Consider the following 23,960-nt stretch of genomic DNA (forward strand, 5'->3'; position numbering starts at 1 on the left):
ATTTTGCTATGGGCGGGGGCAGTGCAGCACAATTTCTCAGCTCCCTAGGATTAGCTTCTGGGCAATAGAAACCGAGAGATTTTGCCGGGGGCGGGGGCAGCAACCGAAGCCTCCCCCTGCAGTGCAAAGAGCCCCATGGAGAGCCAGCTGCTTTGAGAGGTCTGGGGCTGCTGGCAGGCAGGGGAGCCTCACAGAGCTGCTGGCTGGGAGCTGCGTAGACAAGTACCTCCCAGCCAGAGCCTGCCTCTGGTACGCCAGCCCCTTTGTACCCCAATTCCTTCCTAGGCCCTGCACCCACCCCTACATCCCTCCCCCAGGCTGCAATACTCTCCTGACCCCGTGCCCCTCCTGGGCCTTGCTTCCCAATCCCCCGGCCCAGGTCACACCCCCCTTCACCCAAACACCCTCTCCGACCCCACACCTCCTCCTCTACCCCAGTCCCCTCCCCCAAGCTCCCTCCTGTACCCAGTCTCTGCCCCAGACCCTGCACCCCCTCCATAGAAACGTGCAGCCCTTGATCATTTATCAAAATATTGGAGCACTCTTCCCGCATCAAAAGTGACTGCCCACCCTGCTTTAGCCCAGTTCCTGGGGCCCTTCCCCCTCCCCAGCACATCGCTGCAGCGCCCGGAGTTTGCTCCATGGGGCTGTTTCTAACCCTGGGGTTTATTCTCCGTCCAGTGTTGGGCACAGGGAGGAGCCCAGCCCCATGATCATGTCCCATCACAGACTCACTGATGGGCCATTGTCAGAGCTGGCAGCACCCCGGGGTGGCCCCGTACTGGGAAGAAGCAGGTGGGGTGGGGAGCTCAGCAGGCGGGGGCAGGGGAGAGCTCACCCCGGCAGCTGTTCTCACTCGCGTTCAGGAACCTGGCCTTCCCAGAGCTGGACTCGTAGCCATCGGCGCAGGTGCAGTAGAAACTCCCAGGCAGGTTGTTGCACGTGGCATCGGGCCCACAGATCACTGGGTTGGGCCCCTGACACTCGTCGATATCTGCAAGGCAAGAGGGGACGCTGGGTCCAGTCCCGGGCAGGGAGACGTTCCTTTGTTCTCCACGGGCTCTGAGTGGGGTGCGGGTCCCAGGCCCTGGGCTGCTCGTGTGCTGCAGAGCTGGGCCGCCCACGTATCCCTGCACCAGGCCACAGGGAGCCAGCGTGTCCTAGGGAAGACGGGGCTGGGCTGGCGGTGCCAGTCACAGCATGTGCCCCCTCACAACCCTGCCCATGTGGGAGCTCGGGGCAGTAGGAGGGTCCCTCAAACTGGCAGCTGTGCCCCTAGGGGCCAGAGGGGAGCTCGGCTGCCTGGCCCTGGGGGAGCTCAAGCAATAGGGTAACAGGGGAAATTCAGCAACACTTTAGCCAGGGGCAGGACCCAGCCCAAAAAGCCTTTCAGTCTGGCCAGCAACCACCTCTGCAGCAGGGAGCAGCGTCACCCAAAGACGCTGGTAACTCCCATGGGTCTCTGCGCTGGAGACGGGGAGACTTCACATGCTGCCCCACCCGAACCAAATCTCTCAGCTCCTATTGCTAGGAAACCAGCCAATGGGAGCAGAGAGATTTTGCTAGAAGCGGGGGCCACGCAGCACGATTTCTCAGCTCCCAATGGCTGGGTTTTGGCCAATAGAAGCTGAGATATTTCCCTGGGGGCGGGAGCAGCAAGCGAAGCCTCCCCCTGCAGCACAGGGAGCCCTATGGGACAGCCAGCTGCTTTGAGCAGTCTGGGGCTGCTGGCAGGCAGGGAAGTTGGAGAGGGCTTCTGGCCAGGAGCTACTAATGTAAGTGTCCCGTGGCCAGAGCCTGCCTCTGGTACCTCCCCATCTCCCGCACCATAGTCCTTCCCCGTTCCCGACCCCACTCCTACGTTCCTCCCCGGCCAGAATCCTCTCCTGCACCTGTACCCCCTGCTGCAACGCCCTGTCCCAGGCCACAACCCTCTCAGGCCCCACACCCTCTCATGCACCCCTGGCCTCCACCCCGGGCTCCCTTCTGCACCCAACCTCCATCCCACACCCGGCATCCCCACCTTAGCAAGTGTGGTTCTTGACTATCAAAATCATGGAGTGGGTCCCCACCAAAAATGACGGCCCACTCCTGCGTTAACCCAGTTCCTGGGGCCCTGCCCGCTCCCAGCGCATCGCTGCAGCACGAGGAGTTTGCTCCGTGGGGCTGTTTCTAACCCCGGGGTCTATTTCACCCCCAAGCGCCGGGCACAGGGGAGAGCCCGGCCCCAGGCTCTGCTCCTGCCCCCTTGCTCTGCGGGACCACGGAGGGTCACATCTCATCTCGGCCTCGCTGACGGGCCATTGCCAGAGCCGGCAGCAGCCCCAAGGTGGCCCCTTGCTGGGAAAGAGCACGTGGGAAGGGGGCTCAGCAGGCGGGGGCAGGGAGAGCTCACCCCGGCAGCTGTTCTCACTGGCATTCTGGAACCTGGCCTCCCCAGAGCTGGACTCGTAGCCATCGGCGCAGCTGCAGTTTAAACTCCCAGGCAGGTTGTTGCACTTGGCATCGGGCCCACAGTTCACTGGGTTGGGCCCCAGACACTCGTCGATATCTACAAGGCAAGAGGGGACGCTGGGTCCAGTCCTGGGCAGGGAGACGTTCCCCGTATCCCCCCCCCCCCACCCGCACTGAGCTGGGTGACAGGACCAGGGACCGGGCCCCTCAGCACTTACAGGCTGAGGCCCCGATTCTCAATTGCTCGTTTGTGCTGCTGGATTGTCTGACAGGCCCTGAGCCCCCAGCCCCCAAGCACCAGACAAGCTGCCTCTCCCCGGCCCCCCCCCCCCGTATAGCCCGGCCAGAGGATGGGGGAGGGGAAAGCTTTGGCTGGGGCTGCCCCATTCTGCTCCTCTAGGCAGGGATCTGTGGGGTCCCTCTGCCCCTAGACACCGAGGGGCTGACAGGGGCCCAGGCTGGGACTGAGACTAGGGATGTAATCAGTTCACATAGGGGTCGGCAATCATTTTCGATGGGAGGGGCCACTCCAAGGTCTTGGTAAGCGGTCGAGGGCCGCACTCGTCCATGATGTTAACGGAGGAGACGTGGGTCTGGGATGGAGGTCGGGGGAAGGAGGCAGGTGTGTCCTGGGGCACTGGACTGGGGTGCAGGCCTTTGGGTTGTGCCCTGGGGCAGGTTATTGGGGTACAGGAGGAGAAGCAGGGGTTTGGGTTGTGACCTAGGGCAGAGGACTGAGGTGCCTAAACTATTCGATTAGTGAATTAATCAAAAGTTAACATCCCTAAACCGGACAAGGGCACCGAGCAGAGAGCCCCGGACAGCGCCCACCGCCCCTCGTAGGTCGAGAGAGCCAGCAGACGCCGCCCAGCGGAACTCTGCCTGGCAGAACGGATACGTGAACGGATACAGGAGCGGGCCCCTCCCTTGGCCACTTCCTGGGGCCCTTCCCCCTCGCAGCGCATTGCTGCAGCACGAGGAGTTTGCCCCGTGGGGCTGTTTCTAACCCCGGGGTCTATTCCGCCCCCAAGCTCTGGGCACAGGGGTGAACCCGGCCCCAGGCTCTGCTCCTGCCCCCTTGCTCTGCGGGACCACGGAGGGTCACGTCTCATCTCGGCCTCGCTGACGGGCCATTGCCAGAGTCGGCAGCTGCCCAGGGCGGCCCCTTGCTGGGACAGAGCACGTGGGAAGGGGGCTAAGCAGACAGAGGCAGGAGACAGCTCACCCCGGCAGCTGCTCTCGTTGGCATTCGGGAACCTGGCCTTCCCAGAGCTGGACTCGTAGCCATCGGCGCAGGTGCAGTAGAAACTCCCAGGCAGGTTGTAGCACGTGCCATTGGGCCCACAGTTCACTGTGTTGGGCCCCAGACACTCGTCGATATCTGCAAGGCAAGAGGGGACGCTGGGTCCAGTCCTGGGCAGGGAGACGTTCCCCATATCCCGCCCCCCCCCCCCCGCACTGAGCTGGGTGACAGGACAAGGGACTGGGCCCCTCTGTACTTACAGGCTGAGGCCCTGATTCTCAATTGCTTGTTTGTGCTGCTGGATTGTCTGACAGGCCCTGAGCCCCCAGCCCCCAAGCACCAGACAAGCTGCCTCTCCCCGGCCCCCCCCCCATATAGCCCGGCCAAGGAATGGGGGAAGGGAAAGGTTTAGCTGGGGCTGCCCCATTCTGCTCCTCTAGGCAGGGCTCTGTGGGGTCCCTCTGCCCCTGGACACCGAGTGGCTGCCTGGGGCCCAGGCTGGGACTGAGATTAGGGATGTAATCGGTTCACAGAGGGGTGGGCAATCATTTTTGATGGGAGGGGCCACGCCAAGGTCTTGGTAAGCGGTCGAGGGCCGCACTCGTCCATGATGTTAATGGAGGAGACGTGGGTCTGGGATGGAGGTCGGGGGAAGGAGGCAGGTGTGTCCTGGGGCACTGGACTGGGGTGCAGGCCTTTGGGTTGTGCCCTGGGGCAGGGTATTGGGGTACAGGAGGGGAAGCAGGGGTTTGGGTTGTGACCTGGGGCAGGGTATTGTGGTACAGGAGGGGAAGCAGGGGTTTGGGTTGTGACCTGGGGCAGGGTACTGGGGTACAGGAGGGGAACCAGGGGTTTGGGTTGTGACCTAGGGCAGAGGACTGAGGTGCCTAAACTATTCGATTAGTCAATTAATCAAATTTAACATCCCTAAACTGGACAAGGGCACCGAGCAGAGAGCCCCGGACAGCGCCCACCGCCCCTCGTAGGTCGAGAGAGCCAGCAGACGCCGCCCAGCAGAACTCTGCCTGGCAGAACGGATACGTGAACGGATACAGGAGCAGGCCCCTCCCTCGGCCAACTCTGCTCTGGCCTTGTGAATGGCCGTTGTGTCCATAGCCGGGAGGAGGTTGGTCAGGAGATCCCGTGACTTTGTGGAGCCGTGGACGGGGTGGGTGTAAATTAATCGGTGAGGGGAGAAGTGCAGCCAGAACCCCAGCAAGAGTTTCCAGAGGAGCCGGAAGAGGGTCTGTAGCCTGGCGCACTTGAGATAAACGTGCTCCAGGGTCTCCCCCTCACAATAGTTGCTTCCCCCCGCCAGAGGCAGCATGGAGGTGAGAAGGGGGATACTTCAAAGCGGCAGCACCACACGGAGCCCACGGTCAGCGAGGGAGTCCCCAGCTGTGCCCTGGGCTCTGTGTGGTGCTGCCACTTTGAAATGCGGCTCTGCCCTATCAACTAATCGAATAGTCAAAGCAAAAATGCATCAAATATTTGATTAGTCAGTTACACCCCTCCTGGGCCCTGCACCCCAATCGCCTGTCCCAAGTCACAGCCCCTCCTCCCCCAAACTCCCTCTCAGCCCTGGTCTACACCGGGGAGTTATTCTGAAATACCAAGCGGAGCGTCCACACTACCAAGCCCGTTATTTTGAAGTCTGAGCTGCTTTCCACGAGGAATAACTAGGGATGTGAGGAGTAGCCGAGTGGTCAACTCCCCTAAGCAGGGGCTTCTCAGGTAGCACTATGGACAGCTCGGTCCGCCCCTCACCGCCCCGCTCTGCGCTCTGAAAGGGACAGAGAGGAGCAGGTGCACAAAGACACTGTCTCAATCTCAGGTCTCAGGACAAACTGCCCCCCACTGCCATCCCCCATTCTGAAAGGGACAGAGCCGCAGCAGCTGGTCCCTGGGTCTCAGCACAAGCTCCGCCCCCACAAGCCACCCTGCATTGTTAAAGGGACGCCGCTCTGTCTCTTTAAAAAGGCCGAGTGGCGGCAGGGGGAGGTCGTCCTGAGACCCAGCAGGGGACCAGAGGTAGAGCCAGCGTCTGTGTGCGGCTCCTCTCTGTCCCTTTCAGAGTGCAGAGGGGCGGGGTGCTGTCCTGAGACCGGGAAGTGAGCGCGGCCACTGCCTTTCCCTAACGACTAGTTTCCATCGGCTACTCGACTAGCTAATTAGTGGCCACTGAACACCCCCAGGAATAGCTCATTTCAGGAGTTCTTTTCACATCGCCGTGTGTGGACGCTCCAGTGCCGCTATTTGGAAATATCGACTCCCCCGAGTCACTGAGTAATGACTCCCCAGCGCCCCCTGGGGCTCCAAGCCGGCAGCGCGTCCACATTAGGGCAGCCTGCCTCGGACCAGTTTTGAGGCTTCCCTGTAGCGTGGACGCTATTTCGAAAGACTTATTTTGGGAGTTATTATTTCAAAATAATTTATTTTGAATAGTTCCCTAGTGTAGACACAGCCTTAGACCTTAGACCTTAGACCCACCCTCCAGTCCTCTATCCCGAGAACCCTTCGCACCCACCCTCCGTCCAGACCCCACGTCTCCTCCATGGAAGCAGCATCAACACCTTGGACTGGGCCCCCATCACAGTGTTTTGCTCACTCCTGCGTTAGCCCAGTTCCTGGGGCCCTTCCCCCTCCCAGCGCATCGCTGCAGCATGAGGAGTTTGCTCCGTGGGGCTGTTTCTAACCCCGGGGTCTATTCCGCCCCCAAGCTCTGGGCACAGGGGAGAGCCCGGCCCCAGGCTCTGCTCCTGCCCCCTTGCTCTCCGGGACCACGGAGGGTCACGTCTCATCTCGGCCTCGCTGACGGGCCATTGACAGAATCAGCAGCTGTTCCAGGGCAGCCCCTTGCTGGGACAGAGCACGTGGGAAGGGGGCTCAGCAGGCGGGGGCAGGGAGAGCTCACCCCGGCAGCTTTTCTCGCTGGCATTCGGGAACCTGGCCTCCCCAGAGCTGGACTCGTAGCCATCGGCGCAGGTGCAGTAGAAACTCCCAGGCAGGTTGTTGCACTTGGCATCAGACCCACAGTTCACGGGGTTGGGCCCCAGACACTCGTCGATATCTGCAAGGCAAGAGGGGACGCTGGGTCCAGTCCTGGGCAGGGAGACGTTCCCCGTATCCCCCCCCCCCCCCCGCACTGAGCTGGGTGACAGGACCAGGGACCGGGCCCCTCAGCACTTACAGGCTGAGGCCCCGATTCTCAATTGCTCGTTTGTGCTGCTGGATTGTCTGACAGGCCCTGAGCCCCTAGCCCCCAAGCACCAGACAAGCTGCCTCTCCCCGGCCCCCCCCATATAGCCTGGCCAGGGGATGGGGGAGGGGAAAGCTTTAGCTGGGGCTGCCCCATTCTGCTCCTCTAGGCAGGGCTCTGTGGGGTCCCTCTGCCCCTGGACACCGAGGGGCTGCCTGGGGCCCAGGCTGGGACTGAGACTAGAGATGTAATCGGTTCACAGAGGGGTGGGCAATCATTTTTGATGGGAGGGGCCACGCCATGGTCTTGGTAAGCGGTCGAGGGCCGCACTCGTCCATGATGTTAACGGAGGAGACGTGGGTCTGGGATGGAGGTCGGGGGAAGGAGGCAGGTGTGTCCTGGGGCACTGGACTGGGGTGCAGGCCTTTGGGTTGTGCCCTGGGGCAGGGTATTGGGGTACAGGAAGGGAAGCAGGGGTTTGGGTTGTGACCTGGGGCAGGGTATTGGGGTACAGGAAGGGAAGCAGGGGTTTGGGTTGTGACCTAGGGCAGAGGACTGAGGTGCCTAAACTATTCGATTAGTGAATTAATGAAAATTTAACATCCCTAATCCGGACAAGGGCACCGAGCAGAGAGCCCCGGACAGCGCCCACCGCCCCTCGTAGGTCGAGAGAGCCAGTGGACGCCGCCCAGCGGAACTCTGCCTGGCAGAACGGATACGTGAACGGATACAGGAGCAGGCCCCTCCCTCGGCCAACTCTGCTCTGGTCTTGTGAATGGCCGTTGTGTCCATAGCCGGGAGGAGATTGGCCAGGAGATCCCGTGACTTTGTGGGGCCGTGGACGGGGTGTGTGTAAATTAATCGGTGAGGGGAGAAGTGCAGCCAGAACCCCAGCAAGAGGTTCTAGAGGAGCCGGAAGAGGGTCTGTAGCCTGGCGCACTTGAGATAAACGTGCTCCAGGGTCTCCCCCTCACACCGCAGAAGGGGCAAGTGTCGGGAACGGGGGGAACCGCGCCGAGTACATGCTCGTGCTCATGGCGCCGTGGAGGATTCTCCAGCTTATGTCCCCTGCGGAGTGTTCTGGTGCAGCTGGCAGGCAGGGAGCCTGTCTTAGAGACCTGCTGGCTGGGAGCTGCTTAGGTAAGCGCCACCTGCTAGAGCCTGGCTCTGGTACCCCAACCCCTTCTGCACCCCAATTCCTTCCCAGATCCTGCACCTGCTGCTCCATCCCTCCCCTAGGCCAGAATCCTCCCCTGCACTAATATAGGGATGTTAAGGACCAGCTGGCTAGTTGCTTCCCCCCACCAGAGGCAGCATGGGGGTGAGAAGGGGGATACTTCAAAGCGGCAGCACCACACGGAGCCCACAGTCAGCCAGGGAGTGCCCAGCTGTCCCCTGGGCTCTGTGTGGTGCTGCCACTTTGAAATGCGGCTCTGCCCTATCAACTACTCAAATAGTCAAAGCAAAAATGCATCAACTATTCGATTAGTCAATAACACGATACTTAACATCCTTACACGAATCCCCCTCCTGGGCCCTGCACCCCAATCCCCTGTCCCAAGTCACAGCCCCTCCTCCCCCAAACTCCCTCTCAGCTCTGGTCTACACCGGGGAGTTATTCTGAAAGAACAAGCGGAGCGTCCACACTACCAAGCCTGTTATTTTGAAATCTGAGCTGCTTTCCACGAGGAATATCTAGGGATGTGAGGAGTAGCCGAGTGGTCAACTCCCCTAAGCAGGGGCTTCTCAGGTAGCACTATGGACAGCTCGGTCCGCCCCTCACCGCCCCGCTCTGCGCTCTGAAAGGGACAGAGAGGAGCAGGTGCACAAAGACACTGTCTCAACCCCCCCGCGCCCTCCGCCACTGCTACCCCCCATTCTGAAAGGGACAGAGCAGCAGCAGCTGGTCCCTGGGTCTCAGCACAAGCTCCGCCCCCACGAGCCACCCTGCATTGTTAAAGGGACGTCGCTCTGTCTCTTTAAAAAGGCCGAGTGGCGGCAGGGGGAGGTCGTCCTGAGACCCAGCAGGGGACCAGAGGTAGAGCCAGCGTCTGTGTGCGGCTCCTCTCTGTCCCTTTCAGAGTGCAGAGGGGCGGGGTGCTGTCCTGAGACCGGGAAGTGAGCGCGGCCACTGCCTTTCCCTAGCGACTAGTTTCCATCGGCTACTCGACTAGCAAATTAGTGGCCACTGAACACCCCCAGGAATAGCTCATTTCAGGAGTTCTTTTCACATCGCCGTGTGTGGACGCTCCAGTGCCGCTATTTGGAAATATCGACTCCCCCGAGTCACTGAGTAATGACTCCCCAGCGCCCCCTGGGGCTCCAAGCCGGCAGCACGTCCACATTAGGGGAGCCTGCCTCGGACCAGTTTTGAGGCTTCCCTGTAGCGTGGACGCTATTTCGAACGAGTTACTTTGGGGCATAATAATTTATTTTGAATAGTTCCCTAGTGTAGACACAGCCTTAGACCTTAGCCTTAGACCCACCCCCCAATCCTCTATCCCGAGAACCCTTCGCACCCACCCTCCGTCCAGACCCCACGTCTCCTCCATGGAAGCAGCATCAACACCTTGGACTGGGCCCCCATCACAATGTTTTGCCCACTCCTGCGTTAGCCCAGTTCCTGGGGCCCCTCCCCCTCCCAGCGCGTCGCTGCAGCACGAGGAGTTTGCTCCGTGGGGCTGTTTCTAACCCCGGGGTCTATTCCGCCCCCAAGCTCTGGGCACAGGGGAGAGCCCGGCCCCAGGCTCGGCTCTTGCCCCCTTGCTCTGCGGGACCACGGAGGGTCACGTCTCATCTCGGCCTCGCTGACGGGCCATTGCCAGAGTCGGCAGCAGCCCCAAGGTGGCCCCTTGCTGGGAATGAGCACGTGGGAAGGGGGCTCAGCAGGCGGGGGCAGGGAGAGCTCACCCCGGCAGCTGTTCTCAGTGGCATTCGGGAACCTGGCCTCCCCAGAGCTGGACTCGTAGCCATCGGCGCAGCTGCAGTTGAAACTCCCAGGCAGGTTGTTGCACTTGGCATCAGGCCCACAGTTCACTGGGTTGGGCCCCAGACACTCGTCGATATCTGCAAGGCCAGAGAGGACGCTGGGTCCAGTCCTGGGCAGGGAGACGTTCCCCGTATCCCCCCACCCCCGCACTGAGCTGGGTGACAGGACCAGGGACCGGGCCCCTCAGCACTTACAGGCTGGGGCCCCGATTCTCAATTACTCGTTTGTGCTGCTGGATTGTCTGACAGGCCCTGAGCCCCCAGCCCCCAAGCACCAGACAAGCTGCCTCTCCCCGGCCCCCCCCCCCATATAGCCCAGCCAGGGGATGGGGGTGGGGAAAGCTTTAGCTGGGGCTGCCCCATTCTGCTCTTCTAGGCAGGGATCTGTGGGGTCCCTCTGCCCCTGGACACCGAGGGGCTGACAGGGGCCCAGGCTGGGATTGAGACTAGGGATGTAATCGGTTCACAGAGGGGTGGGCAATCATTTTCGATGGGAGGGGCCACTCCAAGGTCTTGGTAAGCGGTCGAGGGCCGCACTCGTCCATGATGTTAACGGAGGAGACGTGGGTCTGGGATGGAGGTCGGGGGAAGGAGGCAGGTGTGTCCTGGGGCACTGGACTGGGGTGCAGGCCTTTGGGTTGTGCCCTGGGGCAGGTTATTGGGGTACAGGAGGGGAAGCAGGGGTTTGGGTTGTGACCTAGGGCAGAGGACTGAGGTGCCTAAACTATTTGATTAGTCAATTAATGAACATTTAACATCCCTAAACTGGACAAGGGCACCGAGCAGAGAGCCCCGGACAGCACCCACCGCCCCTCGTAGGTTGAGAGAGCCAGTGGACGCCGCCCAGCGGAACTCTGCCTGGCAGAACGGATACGTGAACGGATACAGGAGCGGGCCCCTCCCTCGGCCAACTCTGCTCTGGCCTTGTGAATGGCCGTTGTGTCCATAGCCGGGAGGAGATTGGCCAGGAGGTCCCGTGACTTTGTGGGGCCGTGGACGGGGTGTGTGTAAATTAATCGGTGAGGGGAGAAGTGCAGCCAGAACCCCAGCAAGAGGTTCTAGAGGAGCCGGAAGAGGGTCTGTAGCCTGGCGCACTTGAGATAAACGTGCTCCAGGGTCTCCCCCTCACACCGCAGAAGGGGCAAGTGTCGGGAACGGGGGGAACCGCGCCGAGTACATGCTCGTGCTCATGGCGCCGTGGAGGATTCTCCAGCTTATGTCCCCTGCGGAGTGTTCTGGTGCAGCTGGCAGGCAGGGAGCCTGTCTTAGAGACCTGCTGGCTGGGAGCTGCTTAGGTAAGCGCCACCTGCTAGAGCCTGGCTCTGGTACCCCAACCCCTTCTGCACCCCAATTCCTTCCCAGATCCTGCACCTGCTGCTCCATCCCTCCCCTAGGCCAGAATCCTCCCCTGCACTAATATAGGGATGTTAAGGACCAGCTGGCTAGTTGCTTCCCCCCACCAGAGGCAGCATGGGGGTGAGAAGGGGGATACTTCAAAGCGGCAGCACCACACGGAGCCCACAGTCAGCCAGGGAGTGCCCAGCTGTCCCCTGGGCTCTGTGTGGTGCTGCCACTTTGAAATGCGGCTCTGCCCTATCAACTACTCAAATAGTCAAAGCAAAAATGCATCAACTATTCGATTAGTCAATAACACGATACTTAACATCCTTACACGAATCCCCCTCCTGGGCCCTGCACCCCAATCCCCTGTCCCAAGTCACAGACCCTCCTCCCCCAAACTCCCTCTCAGCTCTGGTCTACACCGGGGAGTTATTCTGAAAGAACAAGCGGAGCGTCCACACTACCAAGCCTGTTATTTTGAAATCTGAGCTGCTTTCCACGAGGAATATCTAGGGATGTGAGGAGTAGCCGAGTGGTCAACTCCCCTAAGCAGGGGCTTCTCAGGTAGCACTATGGACAGCTCGGTCCGCCCCTCACCGCCCCGCTCTGCGCTCTGAAAGGGACAGAGAGGAGCAGGTGCACAAAGACACTGTCTCAACCCCCCCGCGCCCTCCGCCACTGCTACCCCCCATTCTGAAAGGGACAGAGCAGCAGCAGCTGGTCCCTGGGTCTCAGCACAAGCTCCGCCCCCACGAGCCACCCTGCATTGTTAAAGGGACGTCGCTCTGTCTCTTTAAAAAGGCCGAGTGGCGGCAGGGGGAGGTCGTCCTGAGACCCAGCAGGGGACCAGAGGTAGAGCCAGCGTCTGTGTGCGGCTCCTCTCTGTCCCTTTCAGAGTGCAGAGGGGCGGGGTGCTGTCCTGAGACCGGGAAGTGAGCGCGGCCACTGCCTTTCCCTAGCGACTAGTTTCCATCGGCTACTCGACTAGCAAATTAGTGGCCACTGAACACCCCCAGGAATAGCTCATTTCAGGAGTTCTTTTCACATCGCCGTGTGTGGACGCTCCAGTGCCGCTATTTGGAAATATCGACTCCCCCGAGTCACTGAGTAATGACTCCCCAGCGCCCCCTGGGGCTCCAAGCCGGCAGCACGTCCACATTAGGGGAGCCTGCCTCGGACCAGTTTTGAGGCTTCCCTGTAGCGTGGACGCTATTTCGAACGAGTTACTTTGGGGCATAATAATTTATTTTGAATAGTTCCCTAGTGTAGACACAGCCTTAGACCTTAGCCTTAGACCCACCCCCCAATCCTCTATCCCGAGAACCCTTCGCACCCACCCTCCGTCCAGACCCCACGTCTCCTCCATGGAAGCAGCATCAACACCTTGGACTGGGCCCCCATCACAATGTTTTGCCCACTCCTGCGTTAGCCCAGTTCCTGGGGCCCCTCCCCCTCCCAGCGCGTCGCTGCAGCACGAGGAGTTTGCTCCGTGGGGCTGTTTCTAACCCCGGGGTCTATTCCGCCCCCAAGCTCTGGGCACAGGGGAGAGCCCGGCCCCAGGCTCTGCTCTTGCCCCCTTGCTCTGCGGGACCACGGAGGGTCACGTCTCATCTCGGCCTCGCTGACGGGCCATTGCCAGAGTCGGCAGCAGCCCCAAGGTGGCCCCTTGCTGGGAATGAGCACGTGGGAAGGGGGCTCAGCAGGCGGGGGCAGGGAGAGCTCACCCCGGCAGCTGTTCTCAGTGGCATTCGGGAACCTGGCCTCCCCAGAGCTGGACTCGTAGCCATCGGCGCAGCTGCAGTTGAAACTCCCAGGCAGGTTGTTGCACTTGGCATCAGGCCCACAGTTCACTGGGTTGGGCCCCAGACACTCGTCGATATCTGCAAGGCCAGAGAGGACGCTGGGTCCAGTCCTGGGCAGGGAGACGTTCCCCGTATCCCCCCACCCCCGCACTGAGCTGGGTGACAGGACCAGGGACCGGGCCCCTCAGCACTTACAGGCTGGGGCCCCGATTCTCAATTACTCGTTTGTGCTGCTGGATTGTCTGACAGGCCCTGAGCCCCCAGCCCCCAAGCACCAGACAAGCTGCCTCTCCCCGGCCCCCCCCCCCATATAGCCCAGCCAGGGGATGGGGGTGGGGAAAGCTTTAGCTGGGGCTGCCCCATTCTGCTCTTCTAGGCAGGGATCTGTGGGGTCCCTCTGCCCCTGGACACCGAGGGGCTGACAGGGGCCCAGGCTGGGATTGAGACTAGGGATGTAATCGGTTCACAGAGGGGTGGGCAATCATTTTCGATGGGAGGGGCCACTCCAAGGTCTTGGTAAGCGGTCGAGGGCCGCACTCGTCCATGATGTTAACGGAGGAGACGTGGGTCTGGGATGGAGGTCGGGGGAAGGAGGCAGGTGTGTCCTGGGGCACTGGACTGGGGTGCAGGCCTTTGGGTTGTGCCCTGGGGCAGGTTATTGGGGTACAGGAGGGGAAGCAGGGGTTTGGGTTGTGACCTAGGGCAGAGGACTGAGGTGCCTAAACTATTTGATTAGTCAATTAATGAACATTTAACATCCCTAAACTGGACAAGGGCACCGAGCAGAGAGCCCCGGACAGCACCCACCGCCCCTCGTAGGTTGAGAGAGCCAGTGGACGCCGCCCAGCGGAACTCTGCCTGGCAGAACGGATACGTGAACGGATACAGGAGCGGGCCCCTCCCTCGGCCAACTCTGCTCTGGCCTTGTGAATGGCCGTTGTGTCCATAGCCGGGAGGAGATTGGCCAGGAGGTCCCGTGACTTTGTGGGGCCGTGGACGGGGTGTGTGTAAATTAATCGGTGAGGGGAGAAGTGCAGCCAGAACCCCAACAGGAGGTTCCAGAGGAGCCAGAAGAGGGGCTGTAGCCTGGCGCACTTGAGATAAACATGCTCCAGGGTCTCCCCCTCTCACCGCAGAAGGGGCGAGTGTCGGGAACGCGGGGAACCGCGCCGAGTACATGCTCGTGCTCACGGCGCCGTGGAGGATTCTCCAGCTGATGTCCCCTGCGGAGTGTTCTGGTGCAGCTGGCAGGCAGGGAGCCTGTCTTAGAGACCTGCTGGCTGGGAGCTGCTTAGGTAAGCGCCACCTGCTAGAGCCTGGCTCTGGTACCCCAACCCCTTCTGCACCCCAATTCCTTCCCAGATCCTGCACCTGCTGCTCCATCCCTCCCCTAGGCCAGAATCCTCCCCTGCACTAATATAGGGATGTTAAGGACCAGCTGGCTAGTTGCTTCCCCCTGACAGGGGCAGCATGGGGGAGAGAAGGAGGATACTTCAAAGCGGCAGCACCACACGGAGCCCACGGTCAGCCAGGGAGTCCCCAGCTGTGCCCTGGGCTCTGTGTGGTGCCCTATCAACTAATCAACTAAATGCGGCTCTGCCCTATCAACTAATCGAATAGTCAAAGCAAAAATGCATCAACTATTCGATTAGTCAATTACACGATACTTAACATCCTTACACCAATCCCCCTCCTGGGCCCTGCACCCCAATCCCCTGCCCCAAGTCACAGCCCCTCCTCCCCCAAACTCCCTCTCAGCCCTGGTCTACACCGGGGAGTTATTCTGAAATACCAAGCGGAGCGTCCACACTACCAAGCCCGTTCTTTTGAAATCTGCGCTGCTTTCCACGAGGAATAACTAGGGATGTGAGGAGTAGCCAAGTGGTCAACTCCCCTAAGCAGGGGCTTCTCAGGTAGCACTATGGACAGCTCGGTCCGCCCCTCACCGCCCCGCTCTGCGCTCTGAAAGGGACAGAGAGGAGCAGGTGCACGAAGACACTGTCTCAATCTCAGGTCTCAGGACAACCCCCTCCCCCCACTGCCATCCCCCATTCTGAAAGGGACAGAGCAGCAGCAGCTGGTCCCTGGGTCTCAGCACAAGCTCCGCCCCCACGAGCCACCCTGCATTGTTAAAGGGACGTCGCTCTGTCTCTTTAAAAAGGCCGAGTGGCGGCAGGGGGAGGTCGTCCTGAGACCCAGCAGGGGACCAGAGGTAGAGCCAGCGTCTGTGTGCGGCTCCTCTCTGTCCCTTTCAGAGTGCAGAGGGGCGGGGTGCTGTCCTGAGACCGGGAAGTGAGCGCGGCCACTGCCTTTCCCTAGCGACTAGTTTCCATCGGCTACTCGACTAGCTAATTAGTGGCCACTGAACACCCCCAGGAATAGCTCATTTCAGGAGTTCTTTTCACATCGCCGTGTGTGGACGCTCCAGTGCCGCTATTTGGAAATATCGACTCCCCCGAGTCATTCAGAGTAATGACTCCCCAGCGCCCCCTGCGGCTCCAAGCCGGCAGCGCGTCCACATTAGGGGAGCCTGCCTCGGACCAGTTTTGAGGCTTCCCTGTAGCGTGGACGCTATTTCGAACGACTTACTTTGGGAGTTATTATTTCAAAATAATTTATTTTGAATAGTTCCCTAGTGTAGACACAGCCTTAGACCTTAGACCCACCCCCCAGTCCTCTATCCCGAGAACCCTTCGCACCCACCCTCTGTCCAGACCCCACGTCTCCTCCATGGAAGCAGCATCAACACCTTGGACTGGGCCCCCATCACAGTGTTTTGCTCACTCCTGCGTTAGCCCAGTTCCTGGGGCCCTTTCCCCTCCCAGCGCATCGCTGCAGCACGAGGAGTTTGCTCCGTGGGGCTGTTTCTAACCCCGGGGTCTATTCCGCCCCCAAGCTCTGGGCACAGGGGAGAGCCCGGCCCCAGGCTCGGCTCTTGCCCCCTTGCTCTGCGGGACCACGGAGGGTCACGTCTCATCTCGGCCTCGCTGACGGGCCATTGCCAGAGTCGGCAGCAGCCCCAAGGTGGCCCCTTGCTGGGAATGAGCACGTGGGAAGGGGGCTCAGCAGGCGGGGGCAGGGAGAGCTCACCCCGGCAGCTGTTCTCACTGGCATTCGGGAACCTGGCCTTCCCAGAGCTGGACTCGTAGCCATCGGCGCAGCTGCAGTAGAAACTCCCAGGCAGGTTGTTGCACGTGGCATCAGGCCCACAGTTCACTGGGTTGGGCCCCAGACACTCGTCGATATCTACAAGGCCAGAGAGGACGCTGGGTCCAGTCCTGGGCAGGGAGACGTTCCCCGTATCCCCCCCCCCCCCAGCACTGAGCTGGGTGACAGGACCAGGGACCGGGCCCCTCAGCACTTACAGGCTGAGGCCCCGATTCTCAATTACTCGTTTGTGCTGCTGGATTGTCTGACAGGCCCTGAGCCCCCAGCCCCCAAGCACCAGACAAGCTGCCTCTCCCCGGCCCCCCCCATATAGCCCGGCCAAGGAATGGGGGAAGGGAAAGGTTTAGCTGGGGCTGCCCCATTCTGCTCCTCTAGGCAGGGATCTGTGGGGTCCCTCTGCCCCTGGACACCGAGGGGCTGCCTGGGGTCTAGGCTGGGACTGGGACTAGGGATGTAATCGGTTAACAGAGGGGTGGGCAATCATTTTCGATGGGAGGGGCCACGCCAAGGTCTTGGTAAGCGGTCGAGGGCCGCACTCGTCCATGATGTTAACGGAGGAGACGTGGGTCTGGGATGGAGGTCGGGTGAAGGAGGCAGGTGTGTCCTGGGGCACTGGACTGGGGTGCAGGCCTTTGGGTTGTGCCCTGGGGCAGGTTATTGGGGTACAGGAGGGGAAGCAGGGGTTTGGGTTGTGACCTAGGGCAGAGGACTGAGGTGCCTAAACTATTTGATTAGTCAATTAATGAACATTTAACATCCCTAAACTGGACAAGGGCACCGAGCAGAGAGCCCCGGACAGCACCCACCGCCCCTCGTAGGTTGAGAGAGCCAGTGGACGCCGCCCAGCGGAACTCTGCCTGGCAGAACGGATACGTGAACGGATACAGGAGCGGGCCCCTCCCTCGGCCAACCTCTGCTCTGGTCTTGTGAATGGCCGTTGTGTCCATAGCCGGGAGGAGGTTGGCCAGGAGGTCCCGTGACTTTGTGGGGCCGTGGACGGGGTGTGTGTAAATTAATCGGTGAGGGGAGAAGTGCAGCCAGAACCCCAACAAGAGGTTTCAGAGGAGCCAGAAGAGGGGCTGTAGCCTGGCGCACTTGAGATAAACGTGCTCCAGGGTCTCCCCCTCACACCGCAGAAGGGGCAAGTGTCGGGAACGCGGGGAACCGCGCCGAGTACATGCCCATGCTCACGGCGCCGTGGAGGATTCTCCAGCTGATGTCCCCTGCGGAGTGTTCTGGCGCTGCTGGCAGGCAGGGAGCCTGTCTCAGAGGCCTGTTGGCTGGGAGCTGCTTAGGTAAGCGCCACCTGCTAGAGCCTGGCTCTGGTACCCCAACCCCTTCTGCACCCCAATTCCTTCCCAGATCCTGCACCTGCTGCTCCATCCCTCCCCTAGGCCAGAATCCTCCCCTGCACTAATATAGGGATGTTAAGGACCAGCTGACTAGTTGCTTCCCCCTGACAGAGGCAGCATGGGGGTGAGAAGGGGGATACTTCAAAGCGGCAGCACCACACGGAGCCCACGGTCAGCGAGGGAGTCCCCAGCTGTGCCCTGGGCTCTGTGTGGTGCTGCCACTTTGAAATGCGGCGTTTCAAGGGGCAGAGCCGCCCTATCAACTAATCGAATAGTCAAAGCAAAAATGCATCAAATATTTGATTAGTCAATTACACCCCTCCTGGGCCCTGCACCCCAATCCCCTGTCCCATGTCACAGCCCCTCCTCCCCCAAACTCCCTCTCAGCCCTGGTCTACACCGGGGAGTTATTCTGAAATACCAAGCGGAGCGTCCACACTACCAAGCCCGTTATTTTGAAGTCTGAGCTGCTTTCCACGAGGAATAACTAGGGATGTGAGGAGTAGCCGAGTGGTCAACTCCCCTAAGCAGGGGCTTCTCAGGTAGCACTATGGACAGCTCGGTCCGCCCCTCACCGCCCCGCTCTGCGCTCTGAAAGGGACAGAGAGGAGCAGGTGCACGAAGACACTGTCTCAATCTCAGGTCTCTGGACAACCCCCCCCCCCACCATCCCCCATTCTGAAAGGGACAGAGCCGCAGCAGCTGGTCCCTGGGTCTCAGTGTGACGTAGTGGGGGTACTTGCTGGGCTGTGGTGACCCCTGCTGTCTGGAGCAAGACCCAGCAGGGAAAACCTCGCTAGGCAGAGATAAGGCCAAACTTGTTGAGCCAGGGGCCAGACACCCCCCATGGAGAGGAACAAAGGAAGGTGGATGCTGCCCTGACTGGGGGGGCAGGGCTGCAAGGGAATTTAGTGAGTTGGTGGCTGGCTGTCGGAGGGCATGGAGGAGAGCCTAGGGGAAGGGGCTGGAGTTTAGGGGCCCAGTCTCCCCCATCTAAAGGGGGCCTGAGGCATCCTAGCCCAGTTCCTGTAACCAGATTACATCTGTGCTGCGCTGTGCTGGAGGAGCAATAAACCACCCTCAATTCCACTGGCTGGTACAGTCTGTTTGTGCCATTTCGGGGTGCAGGAGACGGGGAACCCCCAACGTGCCGTCACACTGGTGTCAGGAGCGGGATGCACTGCACCCCGTGGATGGAGCTTCCAGCGGTGAGCGACAAGGCGCTGTAGAAGCAAGAGCCCTGGAGCCAGGCGTGCTGGAGACAGAGCGAAGCGGTTCCTGGGAATCGTGGGGCGCTGCAGCACTAGACTGGTGAGTCTGCACCGAGGGGCCCAGCGGGCAGATGGCCTACGCCCGACTCTTGAAGGCAGAGCTGGTGGGGCTGTGCAGAGAGAGGGGCTTGCCTGTGCAGAAAGCAACCAAGGCCCAGCTGATTGCCCAGCTGGAAGATAATGACCAGCCACAGGGCCAGGATCTTGTCCCCAGGGGAAGCAGCCAGACCCCCCCTGAGAGTGTGTCAGGCTCAGAGAGGGGGAGGAGTGCTGGAACCCACAGGAGAGATGAGACAGCGTCTCCCGGGAGGCCTGCAAGCCGTAGCCCATCTAGGGCAGGGGCCAGCCCAGCGGAGCTGCGGCGGCTGGAGATCCAGTTGCGGATGAAGGAATTGGAAGTAGAGGACCGAGAGAAGGAGCGCCAGGACCGAGAGAGGGAGCGCCAAGATCGAGAGAGGCAGCGGCAGCATGAGCTGGCCATGGCAGAGCGGAGAACCGGCGGGGCACTGGCTGCGCCAAGTGCGGATGGGCCCCAGGGTCCCAGGACTGCCAGACGCTTGGAGAGGCTCATGGTGGCCCAATTGAAGGACATGGGCGACATAGACGGGTTCCTCAGTGCCTTTGAGAGGGCCTGTGGGCTGCAACAGGTCCCCCCAGCTGACTGGCTGCAGGAGCTCATCCCCGCACTGAGCCAGGAGGCGGCCGGAGTGCTCAGTCAGCTGGAGGACCTACAGCCAGGGGATTACAACCGCGTCAAGGAGGCCCTGCTGCACAAGTTCGGGCTGACCCCCGAGATGTACAGGAAGAAGTTCCGGGGGGTACAGAAAGGGCCACGGGAGACCTATGTGGACCTGGCCTCCCGCCTGGCGCAATACTGCCGCAAGTGGGTGTCTGGAGTCGGAGCCCAGGCCGCAGAGGAGCTGCTCAAGCTGGTCATGATGGAGCAGTTCTACGGAGCGTGCCCACCCAAACTGAGGCTGTGGCTCAAGGACCGGAGACCAGAGAACCCCCAGGAGGCCGGGAGACTGGCGGATGAGTTCACGGAGAGCCGGTCCGGGTGTGAACGGGAGTCCCGGAGAGAAAGGGAACCGCGCAGAGACCGGATCTCGGCTGAGCGACGGAGGGAGTCAACTACGGGGCGAGACCAAGGAACAGGTCGTCTGTGCCCCAGAGAACCAGCCAGGCCCTGGACAGAGACAGCCCAAAGCCTAACTTGCCATCGCTGTGGGCAAAAAGGCCACAAGAGGGCTCAGTGCACCAGGTCCCAGGACCGGGGACTTTCCAGGGTTAACTGGCTGGGGCGGGAGGAAGGGCAGGCTGCCCCAGAGGCAGGGGCTGGCAAGCAAACCTCAGCTCAGAGAGAGGGGAAGGATGCTCAGTGCACCTCCCCTGGGAGGTCTGATTCTCAGGAGGCGGATTTCTCCGTGTACCGGGTGGGGGCAGGACGGCCCCTGCGGAGCGAGTGCCTCATACCCCTGGAGGTGGATGGTAGGAAGGTGACGGGCTTCTGGGACACGGGGGCGGAGGTGACTCTGGCCCGATCTGACATAGTGGCCCCGGAGCGGATACTACCCCACGCGCAGCTGACCCTGAAGGGCATAGACGGGTCCCCGTTTAAGGTGCCTGTAGCCAGGGTGCATCTGAAATGGGGGGCCAAGGAGGGCCTCAAGGAAGTGGGGGTGCACCCGCACTTGCCCACCGAGGTGCTGATGGGGAATGACCTAGAGGAGTGGCCCCATGAATCCCAGCGGGCTCTAGTCACTACCCGGAGCCAGAGCCAGCGGGGGGCTGACAACGTGGGTCCAGGGAAGGACTCCTGGCAGCGTCCTCAGGGTCCCATCCCAGTGGACACGGGGTCCAGCCAGGCTGGGACTCCGGACCTAGGCAGAGGTGGAGGACAGGTCCCGATCCCTGCCTCAGCAGCTGAATTCCAGGCTGAGGTGCAGGCAGACCCCTCCTTGCAGAGGCTGCGGGACCAGGCTGGCCTCCATGCAGCTCAGCCCCGGGGGAGAGGTGGCCAGGAGAGATTCCTGCGGGAGTGTGGGCTCCTGTTCCGTGAGTGGCTCCCCCCCAGGAAGGTGAGGGCATGGGGGGTCCAGCGGCAGCTGGTCGTCCCCCGAAAGTATCGCCTCAAGCTGCTGTATTTGGCCCACGATGTCCCCGTTGGGGGCCACCGGGGGATCCGGAGCACCCGGCTGAAGCTGCTCCAGCACTTCTATTGGCCGGGAATCTTTACAGCCGTGCAGCGGTACTGCCGGTCCTGTGACTCCTGCCAGAGGGGCGGGAAGGCCCAAGACAGTAGGAAAGCGGCTTGGGGGTCTCTACCCCAGATAGACCCTCTGGGCTTGCTGAGAGAGTTATGGGAGGGGAAGTCCTCCCTGGATGGAGCTTCGGGGGTGGAAGCCGCCCTGGTTGTCCAGAGAAGGCTCACTGGGCTCATGGCCCCGGCCCGAGAGACCCTGGCCAGAGATCAAGGCCAGTGGAAGGGTGGGTGTGACCCCCGAGGACAGGCCTGCGCCAGTCGCCCTGGAGCGGGGCGGCGAGTGGACAGAGGGAAGCCAGCTCATGTGGGGCCTTGCCACGGCCGGCCCGAGTCAAGGGGAGCACCCATGTCCCCGGGGCGGGTTCCCACGCAGAGGACCCGAACTTCCCTAGGTCACGAGCGGAGTGACCCTGCTCAGTTCGCTCTCGGAGGGGGGAGAACTGTGACGTAGTGGGGGTACTTGCTGGGCTGTGGTGACCCCTGCTGTCTGGAGCAAGACCCAGCAGGGAAAACCTCGCTAGGCAGAGATAAGGCCAAACTTGTTGAGCCAGGGGCCAGACACCCCCCATGGAGAGGAACAAAGGAAGGTGGATGCTGCCCTGACTGGGGGGGCAGGGCTGCAAGGGAATTTAGTGAGTTGGTGGCTGGCTGTCGGAGGGCATGGAGGAGAGCCTAGGGGAAGGGGCTGGAGTTTAGGGGCCCAGTCTCCCCCATCTAAAGGGGGCCTGAGGCATCCTAGCCCAGTTCCTGTAACCAGATTACATCTGTGCTGCGCTGTGCTGGAGGAGCAATAAACCACCCTCAATTCCACTGGCTGGTACAGTCTGTTTGTGCCATTTCGGGGTGCAGGAGACGGGGAACCCCCAACGTGCCGTCACACTCAGCACAAGCTCCGCCCCCACGAGCCACCCTGCATTGTTAAAGGGACGCCGCTCTGTCTCTTTAAAAAGGCCGAGTGGCGGCAGGGGGAGGTCGTCCTGAGACCCAGCAGGGGACCAGAGGTAGAGCCAGCGTCTGTGTGCGGCTCCCCTCTGTCCCTTTCAGAGTGCAGAGGGGCGGGGTGCTGTCCTGAGACCGGGAAGTGAGCGCGGCCACTGCCTTTCCCTAGCGACTAGTTTCCATCGGCTACTCGACTAGCTAATTAGTGGCCACTGAACCCCCCAGGAATAGCTCATTTCAGGAGTTCTTTTCACATCGCCGTGTGTGGACGCTCCAGTGCCGCTATTTGGAAATATCGACTCCCCCGAGTCACTGAGTAATGACTCCCCAGCGCCCCCTGGGGCTCCGAGCCGGCAGCGCGTCCACATTAGGGGAGCCTGCCTCGGACCAGTTTTGAGGTTTCCTGTAGGCTGGACGCTATTTCGAACGAGTTACTTTGGGAGTTATTATTTCAAAATAATTTATTTTGAATAATTCCCTAGTGTAGACACAGCCTTAGACCTTAGACCCACCCTCCAGTCCTCTATCCCGAGAACCCTTCGCACCCACCCTCTGTCCAGACCCCACGTCTCCTCCATGGAAGCAGCATCAACACCTTGGACTGGGCCCCCATCACAATGTTTTGCCCACTCCTGCGTTAGCCCAGTTCCTGGGGCCCTTCCCCCTCCCAGCGCGTCGCTGCAGCATGAGGAGTTTGCTCCGTGGGGCTGTTTCTAACCCCGGGGTCTATTCCGCCCCCAAGCTCTGGGCACAGGGGAGAGCCCGGCCCCAGGCTCTGCTCTTGTCCCCTTGCTCTGAGGGACCACGGAGGGTCACGTCTCATCTCGGCCTCGCTGACGGGCCATTGCTAGAGCCGGAGGCAGCCCTGAGGTGGCCCTTGCTGGGAATGAGCACGTGGGAAGGGGGCTCAGCAGGCGGGGGCAGGGGAGAGCTCACCCTGGCAGCTGTTCTCAGTGGCATTCGGGAACCTGGCCTTCCCAGAGCTGGACTCGTAGCCCTCGGAACAGCTGCAATAGAAACTCCCAGGCAGGTTGTAGCACGTGGCATCGGGCCCACAGTTCACTGTGTTGGGCCCCAGACACTCGTCGATATCTGCAAGGCCAGAGGGGACGCTGGGTCCAGTCCTGGGCAGGGAGACGTTCCCCGTATCCCCCCACCCCCGCTCTGAGCTGGGTGACAGGACCAGGGACCAGGCCCCTCAGCACTTACAGGCTGGGGCCCCGATTCTCAATTGCTCGTTTGTGCTGCTGGATTGTCTGACAGGCCATGAGCCCCCAGCCCCCAAGCACCAGACAAGCTGCCTCTCCCCGCCCCCCCCCATATAGCCCGGCCAGAGGATGGGGGAGGGGAAAGCTTTAGCTGGGGCTGCCCCATTCTGCTCCTCTAGGCAGGGCTCTGTGGGGTCCCTCTGCCCCTGGACACCGAGGGGCTGACAGGGGCCCAGGCTGGGATTGAGACTAGAGATGTAATCAGTTCACAGAGGGGTGGGCAATCATTTTCGATGGGAGGGGCCACTCTAAGGTCTTGGTAAGCGGTCGAGGGCCGCACTCATCCATGATGTTAACGGAGGAGACGTGGGTCTGGGATGGAGGTCGGGTGAAGGAGGCAGGTGTGTCCTGGGGCACTGGACTGGGGTGCAGGCCTTTGGGTTGTGACCTGGGACAGGGTATTGGGGTACAGGAGGAGAAGCAGGGGTTTGGGTTGTGACCTAGGGCAGAGGATTGAGGTGCAGGTTCTGGGAGGGGGATGGGTTCAGGATGGGGCAGAGGGTTTGGGTTATGTGGGGTAAGGGGTCAGGAGTAGAGGGCAGAGGGTTGGTGGAGGGAGGGGCTGGATGACTCCTGGCCAGCAGCCCGGCATGTTTCTGAGGCAGACTCCCTGCCTGCCCCGTCCCTGCACAGGCCGCAGGGGCCGTGTGTGTGTGTGAAGAACTAGGAGCC

At 61.2% G+C, this 23,960-nt stretch overlaps 1 protein-coding gene across 4 annotated transcripts in view; it reads right to left on the reverse strand.

The window, feature by feature from the left end:
• The window catches only part of ADGRE5 (adhesion G protein-coupled receptor E5), a 50,390-nt gene that overhangs the window by 9,022 nt on the left and 17,408 nt on the right, over positions 1 to 23,960 (reverse strand). Inside the window, exons 4-11 of one of the 4 annotated variants that reach the window (XM_089774817.1) lie at positions 22,957 to 23,112; positions 16,118 to 16,273; positions 12,950 to 13,105; positions 9,807 to 9,962; positions 6,612 to 6,767; positions 3,680 to 3,835; positions 2,396 to 2,551; positions 839 to 994 (exon numbers count right to left, since the gene is read on the reverse strand). In XM_089774817.1, the coding sequence (XP_089630943.1) occupies positions 839 to 994; positions 2,396 to 2,551; positions 3,680 to 3,835; positions 6,612 to 6,767; positions 9,807 to 9,962; positions 12,950 to 13,105; positions 16,118 to 16,273; positions 22,957 to 23,112 (1,248 nt within the window). The remainder of the gene's footprint in view (positions 1 to 838; positions 995 to 2,395; positions 2,552 to 3,679; positions 3,836 to 6,611; positions 6,768 to 9,806; positions 9,963 to 12,949; positions 13,106 to 16,117; positions 16,274 to 22,956; positions 23,113 to 23,960) is intronic. The other 3 variants (XM_089774818.1, XM_089774820.1, XM_089774819.1) reach the window with 3 other exon arrangements.

This window comes from Pelodiscus sinensis, chromosome 31, assembly GCF_052426305.1.
Source record: "Pelodiscus sinensis isolate ZL-2025 chromosome 31, ASM5242630v1, whole genome shotgun sequence".
Taxonomy (NCBI): domain Eukaryota; kingdom Metazoa; phylum Chordata; order Testudines; family Trionychidae; genus Pelodiscus; species Pelodiscus sinensis.